We start from the raw sequence: 27,366 nt of genomic DNA, 5'->3' as shown, positions 1-27,366 counted from the left end.
TCAAAACTAGACCAGAGGTTGTTACTCCCTCTTTTATAATTAAGCCAACGCATTGCTGTAAAAATACGAGAAAATGATCAGGGACCAATTTCAAAGAGCTGTTTAACACAAAAACATTGCTAAGCATACAAAAAATATGCTTACACGAGTAAGGTTACCAGCCAAACTTCAATGTCCAATATACAATTTGTGACTGGTTTCCTGCTCATTTCAGCTTAGCATACAATTGTTAAGCAATCTGCTGAAGCAGCTCTATGAAATTGGGCCCCGATGTAAAGCACACATGATGTGAAGACAGACACAAACCACGTTGAACCAATGAATGTCACTTTACCTGCTTGGGAAACTGAAACCCGATCGACAAGATGCAAACAAGACAAGCTTAAACGTATCTATCTCAAACTTCACTCCACCCTGTCTGCAGAGTGCAACGCCATATATAAGAACCCGATATCCTAGGAAGTATCAGGGACTTGAAATGAGCTGATTATCACTGATCTACCACCAAAAGCTTTTAGTACACTATACCCTTCCCGAAGTGCCCACTAATACTGTTAAAGATTTCCCGTCACTGACTATACATAAAGAAGGCGGTATGTATGAGCGCGAAGCTCAGGTATAGCCATGGGGCATGTTCAATGCTATCTTCTGAAGATAGTAGAAACTATACATGTCATATGTACATGTATAACCTTGATGTAAGGTGCGATTAGCCTGTGCCACGTGGTGCGTGTTTAAAGCCGCCGTATAATGCGATAAATGTACACTTTCCAGACATGGTAGTAGAGTTTGGTATACAATGGCGAGGTAAAATGTTAACAGATTTCCTTTAAAGCCACCATTCGGTGTTTGTCATCTTCTTAAAACACCATCATAAGCAAGTGGTTCCCCTCCAAAGGTAAAATATATCAATTTGTCCCTTTAAAACTTCAGGTCAGTTTGACACCCAATTCCAGGTCATACTCAGAAGTAGGCTTGGCACCCTGTGACTTGTAGAATACCGGTTAACTTTAACCCGGGGGTTTCTAAAGTGCCTCTGCGCAATTGGCTCTCTGAGATTCACATTTATTGTTTATACACCTGGGTGAAGAGAATAAATTATGGTTAAGTGCCACAACAGAGTCTGAGTCGGTCAGCGTGGCGAATATATACTGGTTATGTCATTCCATAATGAACATGGACTCAAAGTATAGTCTTTCTGTCCGTTTTTTATTTGCTGGAAGGGACACTTTTTTTGATAACATTCTTATCATTAATGATGGCGTAATGCTCAATGCATGACGAAGAACCAATCTGGTGCCATCGCCATAGAGTGAGAGACAAACTATTTCTGTGACGTCACACTATTGATGAAAGTGTAGATTATTTTTAGGAATCTACACTTACGAATCTACAGTTGAGTGTACAAACTAAAGTGTACAAAGACTGGGGGAAATTAGAAGTCAGATAATAGACTCTAAAGTGAAGATTCGCGAGTACTCGCCTTCGGCTCGTACTTTCTGCGAATCAACACGTTATCGTCTATTCTCACACAAACACATGCACACAAACATGCCTCTAAATTGCACGGTTTTCCCTTTACCTCGTCGACTAAACACGGTCGGCCATTTATGGCAGTCAAATTTTTGACTCCCATAACTGGCCGACCGTGTTAGTTTGCACAGTAAAAGGAAAACCACGCAATTTCGAGGAAAATTTGTGTGGATCATTGTATTCTACTTTTTAAACATTTTTCAAACCATATGCATTTTTATAAAAAAAACGGTTACAAACGTTTTACGAAGACCAACTCGACCGATCCAAGGCAACGTGTTGCTTTAACATAGCTAACAACAGTCGGCTATAGTTTCGTCTTGAATCCAACGATTAGGGTTTCGGGGTTCATTACAATCGGTACTGCTGTGAGAACCAGTGAACCATACTCGAGTTACATTCATGCACTGATTGGAATTGTTCCTCGCTAGTCAATTCCAAACACAAACAACCAACATAGTCCAGAAAATACGGAAATTGGAAGAGGTTCAAATTCACCGGGAGTAATGACCGTCAACTGTGCCCAATTCAATGGCTCTACATTACGGGGTAATTTTGCACTTCCAATGGTCGACATTCGCCGGGTACAATGGTCGACATTTGCGGGTACAATGCCCCCAAGTTTTGTCTTCATTTGTTTTTGCAAGTTCGACCCAAACTAGGCTAAAAACCACTCTTTGTAAGGGGATTAGAAGACAAATATTAAAGATTAAAGTAACTCAGGGGAGCTAAAGGTAGGATTTGATACTCCTCTAAAACAGTCTAGATTGTAGGATGGAGGGAAACATGCACCAGGCGAGGAGTTCCAGATATATGCAGTATGAAGCTATAGACTTTTACATGCTGCCTCCGTGTTGGTCATGTTCCTCGTATCGGCAAACAATAATGAATGCTATAATAATCATTTTGCAAATAGGAACCAGACTATTTTGCTCATCCAGCCTCGGTATGGTAATATTGGTATCAATGGGAGAAATTCAAGATGGCTGCACCATGATAAAGGTCTATTGAATAGACTCCTTGTTCTACATCTCAGCAAGCCTGGTGTCACGCTCAAACGTTGTAATGTGGATGAAATCGTTGACTCTCAGAACCAAATTATTGCCCATCCGCCAACAACCACGTCGGCAACCATGCAGTACAAAACTCCATCAAAAGATGTGATCGCGTCAAACAAACAATCTTGCTTATTTCAATTGCTCCGATCAAAATGAGTGTTTATTTGGGGATCTTCATCTGCTATTTAATGTTTTCTACCGTTGATATCATTTCAGGCAGAAATGTTTCTCTGGAGGATTGGTGCTGGATCGATCGATCTTCATAATCAGTGAAACTGAAACTGGTTATAAGTTCTTGGATTTGTTTATGTTAATAAGAGAAACAGACGCAAGCTGCCCCCCCCCCGCTTTGGTTGGATGTATTTGGTCGTTAGATGGCGCTATTTAAACAAACCGCCAGCTGACCTGACTTGCCTTCGTAGGTGACATGACAAAATGAAAACTACTTATGATTTGTAAAATAAAATAAAAACAATTTAATGGCATAACAAATTAGAAACGCACTTTAAAAAATGACATAGCAGCTTTCCTTCATGTGCTTTACAGAATGACTAATATTGATTCCAAGGTCTGTTTTAGGTTTCTAAAATGCACATTATGGAAGGAAGTATCGCTCAATCAGTCAGGCCGATCTGGGGCCTGGATTGACGGCTTGGCATGGGAGTAGGTTTCCGGTAAGAGTGTGGTCTTTCTGCACTGACTGGACCACAAAGACCGCAACCCAAATGATGTGTAAAACCACTATCAGCCTTGCATGAACTGTAAAGTGCTATTCACACAACAGCAATTAACTAGGGTCCCTTGCTTAAGTTTAGCAAGGTTGTAAAATGAACAAATGTTTGACAAGATTTCGCAAGAGAACTTCGACAATTTCTTCACAATGAAAAGCTTCAAACACCATTAACAAGTTGACACACAATGTGGACTACGTTCTACCTTTCAAGGAAAATTTGAAGGAAAATTTGAAGGCTTCATTAGATTTTGAGAAAATTTTGAAATCAGGAGGAACACAATATTTTATTTTGTTGTGCTTCCTGGGAGCTACAAGTGAATTTAAATAGTTTATCTTCCTGAATCTGCAATCGGTACACTCACCGCGCTTTAAGTTCCCTTCTCAATACCCTTAATTAATATGTCAATACCGCACATGCCGCTCGGAAAAATCATTCAACATTCTGCTTTTCCCGGAAACGAAAGAATTGAGAAGCGATGTGTAATAGTTCAGTTTGGAGGCCTTTTTATTTATATCAAGTAATAGACCTCAACTTGAGGAAACTGACTTTGTAAATTTGGAAAAAGAAAAGTTGGAGTAGCAGGTTCAAATTTCACTTTGTCTTTGTTCAAACCAAAAATTATTACAATTTACCTGGACAGTTTCCCTTGTGGTTTATTACTTGAAATAAATAAATTTGTCCACCCTTTTGTAATTATTATTTATTTGACAAAAGGCACGACATTGAATCGAATACACAACAATTGAAATAATGTAGTACCACACTTAAAGTATACGAAGAGAAACATGAAAAAAACATATCAAAGTTATTCTCTCTGCATTTAAACTTCCGCTGGTGCTCCTTTTTCACCAAACATGTTGAACAAATAATTTCACATGCTTGAGAGAAATAAGACAACTGTGAACACACGGAGTTCTCATCACGATGTAGGTCAAACAGTCGGCAGGTTGTGGTTTTTATTTGAAGTCCCTTAGTTCAAAAGGTCACAAAACCGTACCTTGAGGGAATTCCGGATCCTTCTAACAGAAACCCTTCTCTTTTAGACAGGACGTGGGAAATAAGCAGACAGAAACAGTGTGCGTGTTTGTACTGCATGTTTGGAAAAACAATCTCAGGTAACACAGAAAGAAAGAGGTTTTCAATGAATTTCTTCAATCAGAAAACCAAACGAACCACCCCTTTAATCTAAAACCACATTGTAAATTGAGGCCTTCCACTTTCTCTCCCGACAGCAGAGCGGATGTTTTATTTGTGAATTCCTCTTGATTGACACGCCAATTACTGTATTAGCGTGAATTGTTTCCAAATCATGCCAACGAAAAGGCTCTGAAGTACCCCCTGCCCGAACCAAAAGGCCACGAGTGTCCACGGTTAAACAACCATCATTTTCAAGTACCTCCACATACCCTCGCCATCTCTCACAAGGGACTTGGTGTTACGGTTTTCTGTACAGTACTACGGTTAGCTGTTACTCAAGTTGAAAGCTCTGTGACAAAAGGGGAACTTTGGCTGAAGAGCTTGCGGCTGGCTGGGTTGTTTTTGTTGAAGGGGTTCGTAGCTGGAGATTACTATAAACTACAATAACGGCTGTATCGATCGTGGTTTATGCCAAAACTGTTGAGCATCCTACCATTTTTCGGTGTTCTTTAGTATCGGCAAGGGAACAAGTTGTGAAGTTACAGGTGAGTTTTGTTGGTTTCTTTCCTCCCAATTCTTGCAGCTTATTCACCACTTTTTTTTCTCGTTTGTTGGTAAATGTATGAGGTTCCTAAATTAGAAACGGGTCCATTTCTGGGTCATTTTAACACAGATTCGAGGTCGCGGTGACCAAGAAAATGTGCCAGTGCCCACGGGACCCGGAACCCGAGTCACTTCTGAACCGGTAGTTTTTAGAGCGAAATATGTTGTTATGCTTACCATTATCCGTATGAGCAGTACATCATTGGCGATGGCTGATATAAAATGCAGGAATTCCATCTTTCACTTAGTCAAGATAAGGTACACCATCATTCATGTTGTTAGGGTCGATGTACTTGGAATTCCAACCTTTTGAATAAAAATAAAGTGCATGAATGTGTCTTACAGCACGCAGCTTCTTTTAAATTAAAACAAAGGTAAAAGCTTGCAAAACTGCTGCCATGTGTTTTTCACTATACACGGTACAACGTTGGCAAACATTCATAGTTTACTTATCCTAAAAGTACCTGTACTGGTTTTCGTTTTACGGTTTGAACCAAGATCAGCCATATTACTAAACTACTGGTACTAGTTTTTGGTTATTTTCTTCGAATCAAGGTACAGTAAGTTAAACAACTGATACAAGTTTCTTTACTCTACTCCCGCTGGTTTCTTTACTCTCTTTGAATCAATATAAGGTACGACGGTTCACTATTAGCAAGTGGTACTTGTTTACTACTGTTTGAATCAAGATAGGGTGCAGTGTACTAAGTTACTGTTGCCTATTGCTTTACGCTGTTTGAATAAAGATATGGTACAGTATATTGAAGACATTGGACACTATTGGTAATTGTCAAAGACCAGTCTTCTCACTTGGTGTATCTCAACATATGCATAAATCAACAAACCTGTGAAAATTTGAGCGCGATTGGTCGTCGGAGTTCGAAGATAACTATGAACTAAAAAAAAGAACACCCTTGTCACACGAAGTTGTGTGCTTTCAGATGCTTGATTTTTCGAGACCTCAAATTTTAAAATTGAGGTCCCGAAATCAAATTCGTGGAAAATTACTTCTTTCTCGAAAACTATGTCACTTCCGAGGGAGCCGTTCCTCACAATGTTGTATACTATCATTACTTTGAGTACTGCAATTACCAATAGTGTCCACTGCCTTTAAGCTACTGCTGCCTGTATGATAGACCCTTCATATCAAGGTAAGGTACAGTAAACTTAACGAATATAGTACCGGGTTCTTTAATCTCTTTGAAGATAAAGTACATAAATAGTGTTGGCCAAAACGTTTGTTACTAAACGTTGTATCATGCACCAGGCACATCCAGTGTACTGTTTAAGTGTAGTGTCCAAAGAAATAGTGACAGATTATTTGCGACTTTCTGTAATAATGACATATTTAAGACAGAGGAACCATCAAGCATGTTCCTTTATTCAAAACTGGTCGTCTCCAGAGGGAGATTTATCACAAGGTTGCTTCGCGATGAAGTAGGTCATTATTTCATAGGTCAGAATAATACAGAGAAGGAAGTGGCGCCCTCTAGCCAAGGTTGTCCTAAAGGTTACGGGTTCGGAAGAGCCGACAAAACAGTTTTCATGTTTGGGGTGATCAACCATTTTTTAAAGGCCTATAATAATAACAGTATTTATAAAGCGCCATATATCAAAAAAATTGCTCAAAGGCGCTGTACATTAAAAAGGCAAAACACACTAAACATTATAAAAGCAAAACGAAGCCAAAACAGGAGAAATTTATCAAACAAGGCAATAAATTTAAAAAGTACAAAGGGAACAAAAGGAGCCTACGTGAAATAACAAACCTGTGAAATTTTCAGCTTAATCTGTTGTGCGAGTCAGGAGACGAGATAGTGAAAAACATGCACAATTCTCAGCGTATAAACACATTGTCCTTAATTTTGGTTGTTACAACCAAAATGAGCTTTTGCGTTCTTTTAAACTTTCTCGAAAAAGACTTAATTGCAGAGGCAAATATTACCTAGAAAAGTTGCCCCTTTTAAATTTCATTTCAAAAGGTTGTAGCGATTTTGAGACATTGCCAAAATCCGGGCGATTACATCCATGCGGGAAGAATTATTCGTAATTGGAATACACAATCTGAAAAACGTTTCTGACTGTACGTTTCTCAAATTCAAACTTTTTTGGATGGAATAAAACAAACCTGACATGATTCCCATAGTTCGAAGCGAAATAATTCTCAAAACGCTTCATTATCGAAGCTGATGTACTTTAAACAAGAACATTTATTAACATTAATTGTATACCTTCCCTTTAATGTCAAATAAAACGAGGGGAAACAAAAATGTACAGACATTATTTTTCTCACGTACAGCTTACTCGAAAACGCCTCATTGAGCTCCCATTCATGGTTTTTCCGGAACATTTCAAGAATTTATTAAAAAATCCATGGAATTAATTAAATTTTGATGATTGGGTAGTCCGGGGAGACTTAGATGGCTCCCCAGAGCACAGGAAGGCCTTGTCGGCCGTTCTTTTCGTCGTTCGTCAGGGTGCTTGGAGGGGGCTAGGGCCACCGACTGGCCTCGCAACGTACTCATCACTTTCGCTTGTGCTACCGGGGCCACGAACCTTTACAGGCAGTATAGCTTTATTACGTTCAGATCAAATTACTTAGGCGTTCAACAAAGGTAGAGTATTTGATAACAAATATATAGACAAGTATATGATTTGAAACTTTGCATGGTGGAAATACGGTATAAAAAGGGTTTACGGTAACACCATGTAATGATTGTCTCTAATATCATTGAGTTGGGATGGTTCTGAAAAGAATTGTGTAACAATGTATTTGTTTTGGCAAAAATAGGTGCTATTTTAACACCCTGTGTTGTAGTTTTGTATCATTTTTTGCAAATGACGACACCCACGTGCCAATTTGAACGTAGCATTGTACTTTGTCTATGCAAGTCTGTAGAAAATTCCCAATTATTGGAAATGATAAAATCATAAACAGTTTGCAAACAACTTAAAATAGCCCATTCAAGTACATAAAGTGTTATGACATAAGTGTAAAAATAGTTAGAATAAGCACTTTCATACAGAAAATCTCGTTTGAATTGGTTCATTTCTTTGAATGATTGATAGCCATACATAGTTTACATGACATTTGATTTATAGGGTACGCTTGCGATTACCCATGTTCCCACTTCAAAGCACTCTAAACTCTAGTTTCAACGACAGACCACGACGCAAACAAGATGCATTTGTCAAATTCACAGTTCGTTCTTCCACTTCACGAAACGTCGATGAACTATGTAGTATAGATCTCTGTTTTTAGAAATTCGGACCAGCATTTTTGATATTCGTAAGACTGCTTCAAATCGGTGTATAGGTACTCTCTTTGACTCAAGGTAAGGTACGACATCTGTAAAATTATTGCAAAGGTTCTTATAACCTCACTGTTCGCTTACACTCTTTACATCAATATAATGTACATAACGTGTATTTAAAGTGTTAGCTAATATAAGTTTATTCAATTTGCATCAATGTAAGGTACAATACTGGTACAAATGTTGCTAGCTTTGTATTTATATAAGGTCTCTGGTATAAGTGTTAGCTACTGTTAGTTTACTCTCTCTGCATCAAGATAAGGTACATCACTGGTATAAATGTACCTACTGTGAGTTAGCTTACTAATTTGCATCCACATGCAAGGTGCATTTGTAAAAATACTGCTAGCTTATTGCATTATAGACAGTGGACACTATTGGTAATTGTCAAAGACCAGTCTTCTCACTTGGTGTATCTCAACATATACATAAAATAACAAACCTGTGACAATTTGAGCTCAATCGGTGGTCGAAGTTGCGAGATAATAATGAAAGAAAAAACACCCTTGTCACACGAAGTTGTGTGCTTTTAGATGGTTGATTTCGAGACCTCAAATTCTAAACTTGAGGTCTCGAAATCAAATTCGTGGAAAAATACTTCTTTCTCGAAAACTATGTTACTTCAGATGGAGCCGTTTATCACAATGTTTTATACTATCATCCTCTCCCCATTACTCATTACCAAGTAAAGTGTTATGCTGATCATTATTTTGAGTAATTACCAATAGTGTACACTGCCTTTAATAACAGGTATTTTTCACTGGTATAAGTGAAGCTACTGTAAATTTACTCTCTTTGTAGCAAGAAGGTACAACACTGGTATAAATGTAGCTACTGTAGTGTTTTGTTCTATTTGCATTCTTAAAAGGTAATCACTGGTAGATACTGCAACTCTTTGCATCAACAAGGTACATCACTGTAATAATTATTGCTACTGTACGTTTGAACATGTATGTGCATCAATATCAGGTACATCACTGTATAAGCATGGAAGCTTACTGTCTTTGAATCAATATAATGTACATCACTGTATAAGCATGGAAGCTTACTGTCTTTGAATCAATATAAAGTACATCACTGTATAAGCATGGAAGCTTACTGTCTTTGAATCAATATAATGTACATCACTGTATAAGCTCGTAGACACTCTTTGCATCATGGATACGGTACAGCTCAGTTTTGCTGCTGTAAGTGTCATATTAGTTGCATCAAGATAAGGGTCAGCACTGGTTTTGATGCTTCTACTGTTACTTTATATGCATCAAGATATCTACTATCCCCAACGTGGAATGCAACTCTGAGAAAACATTTCATGTGGACATGTGAAGAACCCAAACAAGTAACTGATACTGCTCAATGTATTTTGGCCAAGTGCCCATCTCTATCAAAGCGTGCCTGGAATTGTTTCACGAACTACAATCCATTAAAGAAAGCGTGTAAAACATCATCACTTGTGATTGACGAGCCGGAGGACACCTCGAGAGACTTTCTCCAATCTATAACAATCATTTTATGGGTTCAGCACAACGAGTTGGTTGTTGATTTATACACCATAATAACACCCAAGGAGTTAGGAGTTTTATGGGCGCATTAAAGGGTTGAGAGCACGACTATGCATGTAGTTGTCATAAAAAGCACAATGGTAAATGGATTTCATTTCAAGCCACATTTTAAAAAGTGGTTGTATATTGGATTTTAATTGATATTGCGACAAATTGCGAATAGAAGCCATTTTGTTTGGGTTATTCGAAAAATGCATGGGCGAACACAAGGTGCCAGTTCTGCAGTTGAACCGAAACCACGCGACCAAAGAAAACTGGTCCCTCTATGTCAAAACACAGCACTGAACTTTCTTAAAGTCAGTGGTAACTATTGGTAATTGTCAAAGACTAGCCTTCACAGTTGGTGCATCTCAGCTCAATCGGCCATTGAAGTTGCGAGATAATAATGAAAGAAAAAAAACCTTGTCACACGAAGTTGTGTGCGTTTAAGATGGTTGATTTTGAGAACTCAAGTTCTAAATCTGAGGTCTCGAAATCAAATTCGTGGAATTTACTTCTTTTTCAAAAACTATGGCACTTCAAAGGGAGCCGTTTCTCACAATGTTTTATACCATCAACTTCTCCCCATTACTTGTCGCCAAAAAAAGGTTTTATGCTAATAATTATTTTGGGTAGTTACCAAAAGTGTCCACTGCCTTTATAAGCAACTTGGTTTGGAGAGTAGAGTTTTCAAGAAACATCATGGGAATGCCAAGTTAGAACATAGGTTAAAAAACAACCTTTGAATAAATAATATGCATTTTATTTTAATTGTTTGCTAACCAAATTATTTGGATTGAATGAGCAGATCAATAAGTGAAATCAGATTAGGGATGTATTTTTTATAGGTATATTACGACCACTTTAACAAAGTTAGCAACGTCCACCAAGGAACAGAAAAAAAAATACAGCAAAAAGTTCAAAACTACGACGCTAAATTTCTCCATACAAGGTGACAACATTTCCAATTTGTACTAAATTTACCCTCATACATGACACAAAGGCGTTTTTATTGGGTCATTTTCACTCCCTTCTTGACAAATCACAGGCGCGGACCGCGGGTCACCAAAAGTTACCAAAACGCGCTTTAAAAGAACAGTCAGACACCGCTCAATAAATCAAAATGATAAATAGTTCTCGAACGAGGCGTTGCTTTTTATCTAAAGCGACCGGTGCCGTAATTTATAGCTATACAGCTCTCTTTCAGCAAGCGAGCTTCGTTAAAGAAAACAAGTCCTGCCCCCGATGGGGAGAATTAGGGCAATAATAATACACACCTTGTTGGCTTTTTGCAGGTGGGGATAAATTCAGGTTTGGAAGTTGGAGGTAGAGAGCAGTGAATTTAGAGTTGGAATTCAGACGTTCTGGTTGAGGAGGGAAGGAGGTTTTTAAAAGAGAGTCGTGCGGAACACTTTTTGTATAAGGTAAGTTTTGTGGAGTTTTTATTTTGTTGTTGTTTACGTTTATGAAGGAAGCCATCTTTGAAATTAGCATCTGCATTGAATTTTGGTTAGCAAAATTATTTTGTGCTTAGCTACTTTTTGTATTTATTAAGTAACTCCATGGAATAGGACATCGCATTCCACTTCATTTACAGCTTCCGTATATAGAAAAACAAGTAATTAAAAATGTTCAGTTCTGCAAAACTACTGCAGGAGACCAGTCAAAGACGGCGCAGTGTGAACAGGCTGGTAAACTTTTGTGCTATATATATATATTTTTTATATAAGCAACTTTTGTTTGTTCTTGAGCAGTTCTACAACCAATTCGCTGTATTGGGTTGGGAACAAAGAATCTCCTTTCACATAGACATAATGACAGACTAACAGAACTATATTGTTTTTAAATTTGGGTTCTTTTTAGGTTGGTTGTTAATTTACTAGGAAAAAAACAGAAAACTATAATTTCTAAATAGCACAAAATGCATAGGTCTTTGACACCAACTGTGCGTTTCTAAAGACTTCATGAAATACGCGTTCCGAGCCAACATATCGCCACGAATCATTTCCTACCAACCAACCCTCCCGAATAATCCGGAATACCACAGACCTGATTGAATGGAACCGTGTCGTCACGGTTGACTTACAGAAGACAGAACACTACTCTAAAGGTAACAATAGTTAAGACGTTTTGATGTTCCCAAAAATTGCTTTCGAAACTTAGAATTTGACATTAAAGGCACTGGACACCTTTTGGTAATTGTAGACCAGTATTCTCACTTGGTGTATCCTAACAAATGCATAAAACAGAAACTTTTGTGAAAATTTTGACTTAATTGGTCATCAAAGTTACAAGAAGATAATGAAAGAAAAAACACCCTTGTTGCACAAAAATGTTTGCGCTTTCAGATGCCCGATAAAAGGCTTGAACGAGAGAAGTACACTCTTACTCAAAAACTATACGCTACTTCAGAAAGAGCCATTTCTCACATTGTTGTATAATATTCTTTCACTTGAGGAAAATTCTTCAACAGTGGTGAAAATCTTGTGAAGTTGTGCTTGTGTAAAATCAACAGAATGTTTCAGAACCTTGCTTTATGAGGACATATTTTTTTCTCAGGTTCACACGTGTAATGCTAACTCAAGTACAAAACTGAGGGCATCCCTGTTTTATTTTGTAAGACCAATCATGCTATTATAACAAAAAACAACAATAATATTTGAGAGTAAACATCTGGCAAGTCAAAAAAAAAGCTCCAGAACATCAAATGCAAAGCCTCAACTTTCTTATGTTCTCAAATCCACACTAGGTTTGCAATGCCACCTCAAAAATCCACTTCTCGAGATCTTGAAGACAACGATATAAACACAAAATACACTTTGTGAGGAGCGATTATTTTATGAGTCCGTACGTGATGTTTTTTCAAGATGCAGCTAACTACCCCAAAAGGTGGGGACGCTGTCGGAAGATTTAGGATCAACTGTCAATTCTTTTACCAAGTTTGACCTGACCGCAAACAGCATGTCATAAATACGATAATAATGACTGATTTAAGACTAACTTATGAAGATTTAAGACTAACTTATGGAGCGGTAAAAAGGCTCCGAAGTACCACCACATCAACCACTTGAGAAGTATAACTATTGTGTTTAACACCTAATAATGACAATTTTAGGAGAGTTATTACACGATTGCCCACACCCGAACGGTAATGGTTTTCCATTGCTCGGAAAACACCTTAAAGGTGCTACTGCATTGCATTATTACCAACAAAAAAACTGTTTCGTCGTTAGAGGGCCAAATCAATAGTGTGCACAACTCTTGCCGAGTATCAATGTGAGAATTTTTTTGAACGATGATGACAAAGAACTCTCACAACATCCAGGTCAGAATTGACCCAGATCCGGGTCAGAATTGACCCGGATCCGGGTACCGTGGGCACTGACCCACTTCTGACCCGAAATATGTGTCAAAATGACACAAACAATGGTCAAAATGACGCAGAAACCGAGGTAAAAATCCACTTCAATACTTCTAAATGTCTTTAAGATGTGAGCAAAAGCAGAACTTTAGGTCTGCAAGTGATATACGTTTTCCTTTAAAGACACTTCACACTATTGGTAATTGTCAAAGACCAGTCTTCTCACTTGATGTATCTCAATACATCCATAAAATAACAAACCTGTGAACATTTGAGCTCAATTGGTCGTCGAGTTGCGAGATAATATTGAAAGAAAAAAACACCCTTGTCACACGAAGTTGTGTGCTTTCAGATCTAATCTCAAAATCTAATTCTGAGGTCTGGAAATCAAACTGGAAAATTACTTCTGTCTCGAAAACTACGTCACTTCAGAGGGAGCCGTTTCTCACAATGTTTTATACTATCAACCTCTCCCCATTACTTGTTATCAAGTAAGGTTTTATGCTAATAATTATTTTGAGTAACTACCAATAGTGTCCACTGCCTTTAATTCACCATAAATAACGTTTTATTTGTAATTGCACGTGCAAATCCCATAATGATTTACGACATTTACGATCTTTGCAATTCCTCACATTATTGTCTTCATCTTCATAACATCTCGGCTGGTTGATGAGTCGAGTTTAAACAGAGGTTGGAATAAACGCATTCACAAGATTTATCACCCTGTGTGAAATTTTACTGTCCAAGGCTTGATCAGCTACTGCTCATCGGCCACGGTCTCAGACTTGGTTCCAAGTCTGAGATCGTGGCTGGTCTACCCGATAGCCAGAACATTATTGCACAAAATAGCGCCCTCTTGTGGATTAACCTCCGTCATTAGCCTACATTCCTCGTCTCAGACTTGAAAGTAAGACTACCATTCAGACAGCATCGGTTACTGATCAAAACAGGATTCAATACGGAACAAACACCGTCAAAGAAAAATGAGCTGAAATCCGGCTGTCAAGATTATCAAAATAATTCGAAACACGGCCAATAAGAACGTGCGTAAAAACCCTGACAATAAGCATACATTGCATTTTCTTTGTTTTAACCGAGGCATGGTCACCGAAATTTAGTGAAAGTTCACAGAAAGCAAGATATAATTGAACTAAATTGAGGCATCCCCATCCAACTTCCCTTTAAAGACACTGGACACCTTTGGTAATTGCCAAAGACCAGTCTTCTCACTTGGTGTATCTCAACATGTGCATAAAATAACCAACCTGGGAAAATTTCAGCTCAAGTGATCGTCAAAGTTAAGAGATAACTATGAAAAAGAAAAAAAACAACCTTGTCACACGAAGTTGTGCGCTTTTAGATGCTTGATTTCGAGAGCTCGAATTCGAATTCGTGGAAAATTACTTCTTTCTCGAAAACTGCGTCATTTCAGAGGGAGCTGTTTCTCACAATGTTTTATACTATTAATCTCTCCCCATTACTCGTAATCAAGAAAGGTTTTTGATACAAATTATTTTGAGCAATTACCAATAGTGTCCACTGTCTTTAAGCAGCAACACTGTTTATACTTGCCCCGTTTGCATCCTTTCTCCTTTACAAAGTGAAACCGACTAAACAAGCCCGGGGCAATTGACCCGTCTAGACTTTTACAAGTTAAGTTGACCCAAGGGTCAAGTACGTTGGGAATTATTGATAGACGCTTAGTTTAGTTTTCATAAGAGATTCGGTATAAACAGATTAGTGATTTTTTTATATTTTTTTCCCCCAAGTGATTTTGTTATCTCTTTGTTGCTGTTGGCAAGTAAGCATTAGAAGAAAGCGTCTTCTTTCCCTAACTTGTCATTGTAAATAATTTTCGTTTTGTTTATTTTACATACTGGTATCTGTACACAATCGCGTAATTTTCTCAAAAATAATTGAGACCAACCGAACAAATAAACTAACAAACAAATGTATCGCTACACATTCATGCAGGTTTGAAAAAAACGCAGGTTATACAAAACATCGCTCTTGCTGCTAAGTTTATTACATTCTGACCAGTAGATGGCGCTAGTTAGTATGTTACAGTACTTGACTAATAACTTTCGGCGCTCAACTCTCAGTATATAGGTCTGCATTGGTCGTACTGTACCGAGGGCGTTATGTGAGTTTGTGACGTTATGTGCGTTGAGTGTAACGCCTCGAGGCAAGACTATGGTATACAAATCACACGTTTCACGCTGCCGCAGTTGTCTTTGCGGGTTTATGCGGGGCAAACATCGGGTGAAGGGGTTAAGCGGTCGGTCACACCCAAAACCTATACCCGTGACAAATTATATATACGAAGTTATACGTCTTGTCTCACAAGGATATTATTTCAGCTGCAGAACTAGCCCTACCGTCGGCCTTTTACTTTCGTAGTATACTACAGTTTATACAGCACAAAGGACAAGTCCTTTGAAATACTCAAAAAGACATACGTGCGTCTAGCTTCGCACTTCTGCAGTGTACTCGAATTATTCTCGCATGTCATAAGGTTGGAGGATAAAATTCGGTGAACTCTTCGAATTTAGTAAAAAAAAACTAATAGTTTGCTAAATGCCGTTTATTCAAAATGGCGGACGCGGGGAAAACTTTGCTAGAGATTCATGTTTCATTATTGCAATTAGAGCTGTGACACTCAAAATATTAATAATCATACGTTCTCTACCTTAAATTTTGTCACGAGATTATTTGAGGGCATATTTGGCAGTTCGAGACGGCAATGTTTCTCTGTTGAACCATAAAGGACTCTTATGAAATTAATAACCCATAATTTTCTTTTAAAACAATCAATATTTTCCCCTCACCACAGGTACACACACTGAAACTCACTATGACTTCAAACAGCACCCTCACACACTTGCTAACCATAGCAGTTTGGATAACGATCTTGGCCCTTTCCACAGCGTGGGCTCGGCCCGGTGGTAGGGGCGGCCACACCGGGGGACAACCCGTGGACAGATTGCCTCTGTTCCCGGACAAGTCAGCTTGGTGTGAGGCGCAAGGTATACAGCAAGTTATCAGCCATGAAGGATGCACGTCAAAGAAAATTTCTAACAAGGTTTTAATTTTTTATTTTATTTTTAAGATACAAGAATATTGTGCCAGGTTGTTCTCCTCTTTTTGATGGGTTTGCACACAATTATACGTAGTTTGTTCCCCCCCCCCCAAAAAAAAAAAAAAACCCAAAACATGACGATTCACTTATATGGACAAAGACAAATTGACAAGAGCGGAAATCTCAACAGGGCCAAATTAAATCAATACTAATCAAGTTTCCTGTAAGATCATGAAAAAACAAGAGGGAAAAAAACTAATTTTCGTTTAAGTCTATAAGCATTAATGTCCACTTGAACCTATATCTATTTTATTCATTTAAACATTGATCAATTAATTTATTCATTAATTTCAAGGCAGCACTCGTACAATATCCAAAGAACTAACAATACAAATATAGAGCACAATTCTGCGGATAGTCAAAAAGCGGAAAATAATCACTATCTAAAGACGATCCAGATCAAAAATACAACGACATTACGAAGGAAAACATGAACAAAGACTTCATAAACAAATTGAAAAATAAAATCAACACGTTCTTTTCTTTCTGGCATCTCCTGTGCAATTTTGGCCTATTTTAGTTTGAGGGAGGGGTCCACTACTCTTCACTCGACGAATAAACCATTCAATTCAATTCAATTCAATTAAATTCAAGTCAATTCAATTTAATTCAACGCATTGATAGTAAATACAAATTGATTTGTGATTCAGGTGTGTCTTGGTCAGTGTTATAGCTACAGTGTACCCCGCACGATGCCGGTCGAGCCAAACTCACAGCTTCATTACTGCAGTTGCTGTAAACCTTCAAGAGCCACATGGCAAAAGGTAACTATGGAAAGATTTCCGTATCCTGTAGCACTTGTTCACTCATTTTTACCAAAAGGAATATCTGGGGTTGTTTTTTACCGAAAAGAATACGGCATTTTAACCAAAAAAGAGTATTTTCTCATTTTTACAAAAAGGAATATCTCATTTTTACCAAAAGAAATAGCTCATTTAAGTAACTTGGGTACTAAATTATTTCATAATGAAAAAGTGGTGGCAGGATACGGACTTTTTCCCGGCATTTTTATTATTATAAACATCTCAATTAATTTACGCAGCAGCTTTTCTGAAGGTTCGTTAAAACAATTATTTTCTACATTTCAACTCACCAGTTCACTGTCTGTAAGGCCATGCTGTTCCCAATACTTTTATAGTCACAGAAGTAACCAGTAACACAAAAATTGGCTGAACATAACGAATTAAGAAACGGAAACATAGCTGTTACCTATACGGTACAGAAGACCTCTCGTCTTGACGGCAAATGCAGGAATGAACCCAAATTCCGGTAAAGGGGCGTTCGTTATATTCTAATTGACTACAGGTATTTCTTCAGCAATGACGCCCAGTCATATTCAAATGTTTGCAACTAATGGGTCCCGTTACTCAGGAATTTACTTTCACCAATGAAAGGAATTCTCTTCAGTGGACTTGTGCCCTACTTCATTCAATGCACCTCACAAAGTTACGGGTATGTGGCGTTACGAATAATAATGCGTACAATGACCATTACCATGGCATGCCCCACTGAGCAACCCCCCCCCCCATGTTCCAACGCTTTAACCAATACCATCACACACTCTTTTACTATAGTACAGAACACCCCCCCCCCTTAAAGTCCTCTAAGGATTCCTGAGATTTCAAGAGCACATTGAGAACACAAAAGCTGTAGGGTTGGGGGGGGGGGTACAAGCTGTTGATCACTATATTTTGGTGTTCGCACAATCATTGTAATACTGGTGCACCATTTCAAGGAAAGACTGACCGTAAAATATGACATTCAATGTATAGTTAAAACATAGCTTGCAATTTTATGTGCCAAGCTAAAAGTTACAAGCCAACAGCAATGTATAATACGCCATGACTCGGCTTGTATGTAACGTTTTTAGGTTGCTTAGCATTTGTCTGTCTATCTTTATTGTCGTATGTTCATCCATACTGTTCTGGTAAGGATTTGGCAGAAATTCTTCTTTAAATCCACAAATTTTCTTCAACAGATGCCGCTGGATTGCGTCATAGACACCGTTTCCCAAAAGGTGGACAAATTGGTGGAATTGGTGCAAGAATGCGAATGCCAGAGTTGTACTGGTACAACCTCCAGCGGCTTCGACGGATTCATTAACCTGTAAACTTTATCTGAGCGACTGAGGGCGCTCCATAAACTCACACCAAACCGCTTTTCACCTTTCAGTGAAGTCAAGGAGGAAATGGTCAAGGTTTTCTTTGGACATTACGGGAAATGTAAGACACAGGGTTTGAAATCGCAAATGAAAGCCAAACAACACCTGACCCGCTAGACGTGATTTTGAATAGTTTATGAGTGTGCCCTTACAATTGATTTCTTTCAGAAGAAATTTCTTATGTATAAATATGAAGTAATAAACCACAAGGGAAACTGACTGGGTCCAAAGTTAAATCATTTGGGGTTGATCATAGACAAATTGACTTGAGCTGGAATTGAACCTGCGACCCCCCGGATTCTGCCAACTGAGCTATCTATCCCTATAATGCGCACAAGCTGGTGTGATGTGTCTTTCAGACATGTTTTTTGCCGGCTCAATATACAGACAGACGTTGGCGGTCTTTACTATTTTGTCAATATTTTGGTTTAGGGTGCCAGCCATAATCCTTTCAACCTGTAATTGCCATATATCAAGGGATCCCACCAAAGTTTATGAATTTAACCTGGGAAGCGGCAGCAGATGGATTAATGGGAGACTTTTGGGACGCTTGGTGGCAGCAGACTTACCAGGTAAAATCCTTTGTTCTCAGTAAAGTGCGCATGCTCAGAACTACGTAAACACTGGAAATTTACCTGTTAAGTCTGCTGCCACCTAGCGTTCCAAAGTCTCCCATTGTAAATATTTATAACAAAAATATGTACATATTAAATAATAACTATAATTTAAATCTTATTATTGCACCCGTTCCCTTAAAAATGTAGCTTAATCTTTTCATGATAAGGCTATTTTTATTCTAGCTTACCGTACATCATCACATCAGTGCCAGTATTAAATAAATTGTAATTCTAGATATTATGTAACATTTATCTCGTAAGTATAAGATTTCATCTGTAGATATAAAGATTAAAACTGAGGCACAGTAGCGATTACATTTCTAAAGCAAACAACGTGCAGGGCTTATGGTATGTTCTGACATGTAAAAAGGTATCAAGTTGTTCAAGAGCGGCCATTTTGTTTCTGTTTGCTTGCAGTTCCTTGCGACCAATATGGGGACGTTTCTTAATGGCTAGATGATTTTGGCTAAGGTTATGGCTTGATAACCACACACATACATGCGGTGTGTTTATGTGGTAAAAGTCACAGCCATAGCCAAAGATTCTAAATTTAGCCAAAGCAAGACAGAGTAATCCTCTCTCGTTATGATACACGACATAAATTAATCAAATAGACAACGTGATTTTGTGGGTAGAACAAAAATTATCTTGTCAATTTCGTATTTATTATCTTCTTTCTTTTCAAAAAATATGATTTGTACAACTTCATCTATTATAAACTGTAAAATTAATTTAATAATCTCTATGCCAACTTAAAGTTTATTCTTTATGTTTTAAGAATAAAGCTCAACCCTTAAGTGAGCCTCAATAATTGGTGGTGCTATAGATTATTTCTCATAATTTATATAATATTTATAAATATTTTCAACTTATCTTAAAACTTTATCATACATTTTCAAAAGGTCATTAGAAATATTGGAGCAATGGCATTTTAACCCCCCAAAAAGAAGTAACATTTAAAACTATTTTGCAACTTGTGTGAAATGAAGCCATTTTGTAGTACCACTAATCCCACTATAAAAGAAAAAACGAAAAAGTAACCAAATTTCAGCCAATTTTCAGCCAATCGTCTTTTCATGGTTGATTTGAAAATAGAAAATAATTTTTTTTTGTAGCGTGCATGCATTGCTGGAAAGGAACCTCAAATCTTAAACACCATTTCTTCACATCATTATTAATAAACAAGATGTCTCTCTTTCTTGTCATTTACCAAAATACAAAAAGGCAAACCTTTGCCCCTCCTACAAGCAAGCAAAAACAGTCTGCGCGGGTAACCATACTAAGCGATGCATGTCTACAACACCTTTCAACGTGGGGGATAAGACCTAAAGTATGGCAAACTAAGCACAAGATCGATACCTTAAAGCCGTAAGTTTTGGACTTCTTGTGCTGGAATTGTTTTATAAGGATTCAAAATCCCTTTGGGATCAAACATACTCTTCATTTCATGCATGACATTAACTTTATTAAACGAGATGGCGCTCACTCTTCAACTTTGCCCCTTGATCCTCCAAACAGGTACAATCAGTCTGGTTACCACACTAAACGAAACATGCCTACATGTACAACCCTTTGAATGCAGGGGATAAGACCCAAGTATGGCAAACTCATGATTAAGATCGCTACTTCAAGAGCGTCAGTTTTGGACTTCTGGATCCGGAACAGTTTTATACGGATTCAAAATCCCTTTGGGATCGAACAGCCTCTTCATTTGTTGCATGACCCTCACAGCTTCGTCCGTCTTACTGTACCCGATAAACTTCCTCTTATTGAAGCCGAGTCCGTGCTCCGCACTTATACTTCCCTTTTTCTCCGACGTCAGAGCGAACACAAATGGCTCGAGGGCATTTTTGATCTCGCTCGAAAACTCCTCGACTATAACGTTCATGTGTAGGTTTCCGTCACCCACGTGGCCGTAGCCGATTACATCACAAATGGGTAACTCTGGGTGGTTGTCACGAAGGTGGGCGCGCACTTCACGGATGACGTCGTAATACGCCTTGTGGGGAAGTGTGAGGTCGTATTTGTACTGAACCTTGGTTCGTTGGATAGCTTCGTTAACGCCCTCTCGCATGTACCATATCATCTACAATGAGTAGATATTTATTCATTAACCTAAAGTTGTTTTCCTAATTACGGAACAATGTAAGTTTGTAGCTAGACAGGCCCTTCGGCTTGGGCCTTTATTGCCTGGCCCTCCCCCTGCTGGTTATAAACGGCCAGTTTAATAACTCGTCGCCAATCTTTCATTCCCTAAACTATAATGCATTGGATGATGTTAAATGGTCAGCCAGAAGCTCAATGCTGTTTGTTGCTGCGCTGTTTCAACGAAATAATCAAACTAAGACCTCAAATTAACCCACCGACCCCATAGAAACTGCAGTGGTGCCCTGTGCTTTGGCGCTGCTGCCCTTTGCAAGGTTTTAACACAAAACGTAATTTTTCCTCATAGAAGTGCCCCTTAGAGGAGGACAATTGCTGTGCCCCTTCAAGAGCGAAATTCAAGGCCTCCAAACTTGACTTAAAGCCATTGGACCCTTTCGGTAAACAGTATTGTCCAAGGCCCACACATCGTGTATCACAACTTATATTATAAAATAACAAACCTGTGAACATTTAGGCTCAATCGGTCATCAGAGTCGCGAGAAAATAACGGGAAAACCCACCCTTGTATCTGCACGTTTCGCCGTGTCATGACATGTGTTTAAAATAAATCCGTAATTCTCGATATCGAGAATTGATATTGTTTTACTGTTTTCTCAAAAAGTAAAGCATTTCATGGAACAATATTTCAAGAGAAGTCTTTCACCACTACCTTCAGTAAACCCTGTAAGTTATTTGTAAATCTGTGAACTTTTATTTTTTTTTCTGTACCGAGGGTACCTAAGGGTCCAATGGCTTTAATTAGTACATAACCACAGATCTGAACCACTTTGTTGATCAATAAGAGATACTAAAACTTTTAGCGGAACTAAACATAAAGGAACTGTTGTCTTACCTTGATTTTGCTGTAGTCAGTTGCCACTGTTCCGTCGCACACCAGCTCCGTTTCCATTATGTGCTGTAGGAAGTCGTTTAACTTCTCTTCGTCGTGGGTGGCGTTGGATCCAGAGGTTTCGATCAGAATGTAGAACGGATACTCCTGGCTGAGGGGGTTCTTCAACTTCAAGTACTTAGTGACGTACTGTGAAAGGGAATTATTTCATAATCACTTTAAACAAGATCATTTCTGCAGAATTTGAAAGTGGGCAGGGTGGGATTGCAAACTATAGGAAAGTTTGCAGTAGCACTGAGAGAAGAATCTGAAGAATTTCTAGGTTAAAAAAAGTATTATGGCATATCGTGGCTGAGGGGATAAGAGCACTTGACTCCAGCTCTGTTGTTTCTGTGCAGCAGAGATTAGGTTTGAGTTCCAGTCATGACACTCTTGTCTTTTAAAGCAAGGAAAACGCTTAACCATTAGTCATGTGCCCTTTGGATGCTATGTTTGGGCCATTGGTCCTGTGTTTTGTGCACCGCACATAAAAGACCCCAAGGGGTTCCCCCAGATGTTACTGGTTTGATTGGCTGCATATTTCAACACAGCACCTTGTAAACCAATACATAGTACTTTGTCAAGGAGGTCTCATACTTCATAAATGTAGTTCCACAATACCTTTAGGCAAATACTGAATTTGAGCATCTTGAGCACCCATTGAATGACGGATATAAGCGCTATATAAAAGAGGCCACAACATGTAGTATTAATATTATTTATACATATCTTACCATCATAGATTCTTTGTCCATACACTCAAATGCCGACAAGATCTCCACCAAGTGTGCTTTGCTTTCCTTATACGTATCCAGTACTTTCTCAAAACTTTCACAACCTTTTAGGTGTAAAAATATTTGCCATTAATAATTACATTAAACATAGAGTTAACAAACTTCATGAGCTCTTAAAGGGATTATACAGCATCTTCCGGTTCTTATTATACAGCATCTTCCGGTTTTTGCGCCAACTTCAAATAACTGAAGACTGAGGCACATTGTGATAATAATAAAAATAATAATACAAATTTGGGAGGCTAATCATCCTTACTCCCAGCTAAGAGCTGAATTGCGAAGGACGCTGCTACAACGTGACAGTCAGCCACAATACATCTTTTGGTGCAGGTTGGAACTCTGTATGCATGTAAGTTTTGTGTGGGGGAAGATTCGGTAGTTTTTTTTTTTTTTTCACAGCATATTGACTGCAACTAAACCACGGTTGATTTTGTAAATTATGGATAGTCCAGAAACTTCTCAGCACCCAAAGAGAATTTTGTTGACTTACCAAAGAAAGCGAGATTGACAGACTGAGGACGTGGTGGACACAGAATGGACACTCCGGTGACAATGCCAAGAGTGCCTTCGGACCCGATGAACATCTGTTTCAAATCATACCCTGTGTTGTCTTTACGTAGGCTTGACAAGCAGTCAATAATACGTCCATCGGCTAAAACCTGTAATCAATTATTTGTCAGAAAACTGTTGAAGGCACTGGCCACTATTGGTAATTACTCAAAATATTGGTTAGCCAAACAAATTAATTTGGTAATGGGCAATGGAGAGCTGTTGATAGTTTAAAACATTGTGAGAAACTGCTCCCTCTGAAGTACCGTAGTTTTTGAGACAGAGGTAATTTCTCACTCAAGAATTTGAATCTGATAAACGATTTCAGGCCTGCGGCCTTTTTTAAGCATCGAATAGCGCATTAGTTTGTGCAACAAGGAAGTTTTTCTTTTATTATTCTCTTGCAACTTCGATGACCAACTGACTAAATGCTTTCACAGATTTGTTAATTTATGCATGTTGGGATACACCAAGTGAGAATAATGGTCTTTGACAATAAGAGACTTTGGGACGCTAGGTGGCAGCAGACTTACCAGGTAAATTTCCATTGTTTACGTAGTTCTGAGCGTGCGCACATGACCGAGAACAATGAATTTTACCTGGTAAGTCTGCTGCCACCAAGCGTCTCACATTACCAAAGGTGTCCAGTGCCTTTAATAAAGGGGTCAACTGTCACAAATTAAAAAAAAATTAACAAAGACACAATTCTTAAACCTCACCGCTTCAATTCCTAGCACTGTTCCTCGTAAACTCCCATAGCGTAGAAGCCTGAGACCACCAGCATTGGTGGAGACATTGCCACCTATATGACAACTGCCTTTGGCACCGAGGTCTAAGGGCATCGTGTGGCCATGGCCCGCTAGATACATGTCCAACTTCTCCAGGATGCACCCTGCTTGACATACAAGTGCTCCTATAGATGAACAAACAGGGAAAAGGTCTTAAAATGATGATACATGTATATTTGTCTGTGGAAGAGGCAACTTTTTCGATAAACACACCAAACAACCAACTTGTAATTATGGTTATGAGTGCAGTGGACTAAGGTCATCTAAGATAAGGACAAAGGGGTGTGAGTGCAGTCATCTAAAGTCACTTAGGTAAGAAAGAGGGGGTTTGAGTGCGGTCGGCTTTAAGTGTAGGTAAGCTAGGGTTAAAAAAGTGATAAAGTGTTACATTTTGTGATTGTAAAATCTAGAGAGCTCGAGGTGCACTACAATTTCCGAAGATTTGGTTTTTAACTTTTTAACCTTGGCTGAATAAATAATTCTAATCTAATCTATAAATCTAAACCAACCTGACGGTGAATCAAAATCTATAATCTTGTTCATCAGAGCAGTTGATAGGATGATCTCATCAAACACCGGTACGCTACCCCCTACTAGTCCTGTGTTACCCCCCTGGGGTACGACAGCCAGGTTGCGGCTGTTACAGTACGCCATGATCTTGGAGACTTCTTGAGTAGTCTTCGGCTTTAGAAGGACTTGGCTTGAACCTGAAATTGTATCAAAATCAATCAAAACATTCAATATTTGTTTCATTTTGAACAAATCTTATCTTGATTTTGTAGAGCTACTGCTTGATCTCCCACAAAAGAGGGATGGTATTTTTAATGGATGTAAAAATGTTTGACAAAAGCTTTTCTGGTCTGTGTCCACCACTGTCCGTCCAGCAGTGCTGTTCGATCTGCAGGCCTGAAATTCCATCATTGTGGGGGCAAGGCCATTTTCATTTTGCAATGGGTACTTTCATTAAAAAATCTTTAAGTCCATGGGAAACTATTGAAGGGGCAGCAAGGCCGAGACCATGGCAGAATAGCACAATAACAAGCAATGGCAACCAATTTTAAAACTTTTAATTGCTTGAGGACCTTTAGTTTTTCAAAGGACTAATCTGCAATGGCCCTATCCTCGTTTCTCATCACATACGCTAAGTTGTTACCAAATTCCATGCTTGTATCATCAAAGGGGGAAATTCTGACTCTCAATGATTTTTGTTTGTTACCTCTTAGCGACCCTAGCCAGTCAGTATTGTGGGCGACTAAGTCCTCTTCATCTGTAACAACCCTCTGGGGTAGCAGCTCCTTGAAGAAGATTACATCTTCCGGGGTTATCTTTGAAAAAGTACCTCGTTCCAGATTTGGATACACCGTTGAGGTTAGTGGTACCTCCCTTGATGACTGAGTAGATGCTGAGGTCGTGGACAGCTGTCTAAATATGAAGTCTGGGTGGGTTCTACCGTGGTACTGGAGGCTTGGAGTACATGCAAGGAAGCCTCTTGAATCAGTCGGAAAAGACTTCCGTGAGATTGTTCTTGCTTGGTTGTGGTAAAGCTGGGTGGGCGGTCTAACCGCTGGGGAGTTGGCGTCTAGGCTTCGCAGAAGAGCCAGTTTGTGACGAAGGCCTTTGAGAGACGGATTCTGTAGTACTTTAGAGGCCATCCTTCTTTCTCCATCAGACTTGACTTGTGTTCAAGCTCAACCTGAGTGTACAGTGAGGGAAAATGGTTTGAGAAGGTTGAAAGAGAAAATTTACATGGGGAGAGCATGGAGGAATGGGGGGAGGGAGCTACTCAGTTCAGCTAGCAAGAAGTTCCCTTGAATCCTTGATGCCTTTATGTGGTTTGAAATGATGACCTGAACTTTAAAAGCCTGGTCATCAACCTTCCTGCAACAAAAGCACAATATCATACATGGAGTATTGGCCTGATATAATTTATGATATAAAAGCGATAACGATGTGTACAGCCAGCCTATTTTACAACTATTACTACAAAGTAAAGATTACTTTTTATTAGGACACAAAACTATTTTTCTGATAATAATTGACACACTGTCAATTTCTCTTAAAAAAGTTTGTTTGTTCATTAATCCAAAATTATTTAATTAAAACTTACACTAGAGTTTAGGGCTGCCAGAGTTTAGACTAGAAAAGTAGAACTGACTGTCACCGAGACTCAGTCCTCTAGTTTAATTTTTTTTTTTGGATTGAACAAAGAGAAATTGACAACAGCAAAACTTGAGGTGAACCCACGTCCACCTCATGAAAAACATGCGCTACCGCGCTCGTCAGCACCAAACGCCCAACGTCAGCAGCGAGCATGCAGTGAGTGACTAGTTACGTCATACAATACATAAAAATAGAAGACGAACTTGATTGTTGAAGTCGAAGTGTCTGCCGAGCATGCTAACATTTATTTCCCACTTATTTTATCGCTTTGCTGCACGCCAGGCGACCCTAATTTTCCCATTTTTTGTTTCAAAGTTGCGGTTTAAATCGTCATATATATTTTTTGGGCACTACCCGGACGTTTTTCTTCAGGAATACTTTACCTCAAAAAGTGTCCAGTCCAGCAGCAAACACTTCGTGCGAGTTGTAATTTTGGCGATTGATGGAGGGGATCTGACTATTGATATCATGTAATCCTAAACCATTAAACTGAAAGAGGAACCCAACTTGCCGTATGCGTGTGCTTTTGAGGTCTGAATTGTCGTCTGCATCACCTTACAAAACGCGCCCACAAGAGGGCGCTACTTAAAAAATACATAGATAGAACTTCAATTTTTATGAAAAAAACAAGCAGTTTCTTTCAAACCAAGGTGAAAACCCTGGGTATTTTTGAAACCCCGCATTAATATTCTGAGCTTCCAGCTGTTTTCAAAACCTCAACAAATAGGTTTCGCAAAGATCCTGATTTTTTTTTCCAAAAGAAAGGAACACCATGTGTATGGAAAAAGTGAGAATATGATTGAAATGAATGATTCTCATAAATTTTATTTAACATCACAT

General features: G+C 38.7%; 3 protein-coding genes across 7 annotated transcripts in view; 1 reads left to right on the top strand and 2 right to left on the bottom strand.

Moving 5' to 3' along the window:
- LOC139950619 (uncharacterized) overlaps positions 1-17,815 on the bottom strand; it is an 83,773-nt gene extending 65,958 nt beyond the window's left edge. Inside the window, exons 1-2 of one of the 2 annotated variants that reach the window (XM_071949388.1) lie at positions 17,517-17,815; positions 5,243-5,371 (exon numbers count right to left, since the gene is read on the bottom strand). The gene's annotated coding sequence lies outside the window, so the exon portion shown is untranslated. Of the gene's footprint in view, positions 1-334; positions 404-5,242; positions 5,372-17,516 lie in introns of those variants that run through there. The other variant, XM_071949389.1, reaches the window with a different exon arrangement.
- LOC139950622 (neuroblastoma suppressor of tumorigenicity 1-like) lies at positions 4,710-20,012 on the top strand. Of its 3 annotated transcripts, none has more exons than XM_071949394.1 (5): positions 4,713-5,007; positions 11,216-11,344; positions 16,118-16,366; positions 17,074-17,187; positions 18,402-20,012. In XM_071949394.1, exons 3-5 carry the CDS (start codon positions 16,139-16,141, stop codon positions 18,531-18,533), a joined length of 474 nt encoding a protein of 157 aa, XP_071805495.1. In that variant the 5' UTR covers positions 4,713-5,007; positions 11,216-11,344; positions 16,118-16,138; the 3' UTR covers positions 18,534-20,012. The 3 variants fall into 3 exon arrangements, with proteins under 3 accessions (XP_071805497.1, XP_071805495.1, XP_071805496.1); XM_071949395.1 differs by lacking the exon at positions 4,713-5,007 and adding an exon at positions 8,232-8,400; XM_071949396.1 differs by lacking the exon at positions 11,216-11,344 and having other exon boundaries at positions 4,710-5,007.
- Positions 20,013-20,157: 145 nt separating this feature from the next.
- On the bottom strand, positions 20,158-26,967 carry LOC139950617 (D-2-hydroxyglutarate dehydrogenase, mitochondrial-like). Of its 2 annotated transcripts, none has more exons than XM_071949384.1 (8): positions 26,910-26,967; positions 25,583-26,059; positions 24,876-25,073; positions 24,298-24,491; positions 23,520-23,688; positions 22,970-23,073; positions 22,200-22,385; positions 20,158-21,287 (listed from the first exon to the last, which is right to left on the bottom strand). In XM_071949384.1, the coding sequence occupies exons 2-8, from the start codon at positions 26,016-26,018 to the stop codon at positions 20,838-20,840; spliced, it is 1,737 nt and encodes a 578-aa protein (XP_071805485.1). In that variant the 5' UTR covers positions 26,019-26,059; positions 26,910-26,967; the 3' UTR covers positions 20,158-20,837. The 2 variants fall into 2 exon arrangements, with proteins under 2 accessions (XP_071805485.1, XP_071805486.1); XM_071949385.1 differs by lacking the exon at positions 26,910-26,967 and adding an exon at positions 26,474-26,825.
- Between the last annotated feature and the right edge of the window lie 399 nt (positions 26,968-27,366).

Source organism: Asterias amurensis, chromosome 18, assembly GCF_032118995.1.
Source record: "Asterias amurensis chromosome 18, ASM3211899v1".
Classification (NCBI taxonomy): Eukaryota; Metazoa; Echinodermata; class Asteroidea; order Forcipulatida; family Asteriidae; genus Asterias; species Asterias amurensis.
This window is presented reverse-complemented; position numbering and strand designations above follow the sequence as displayed.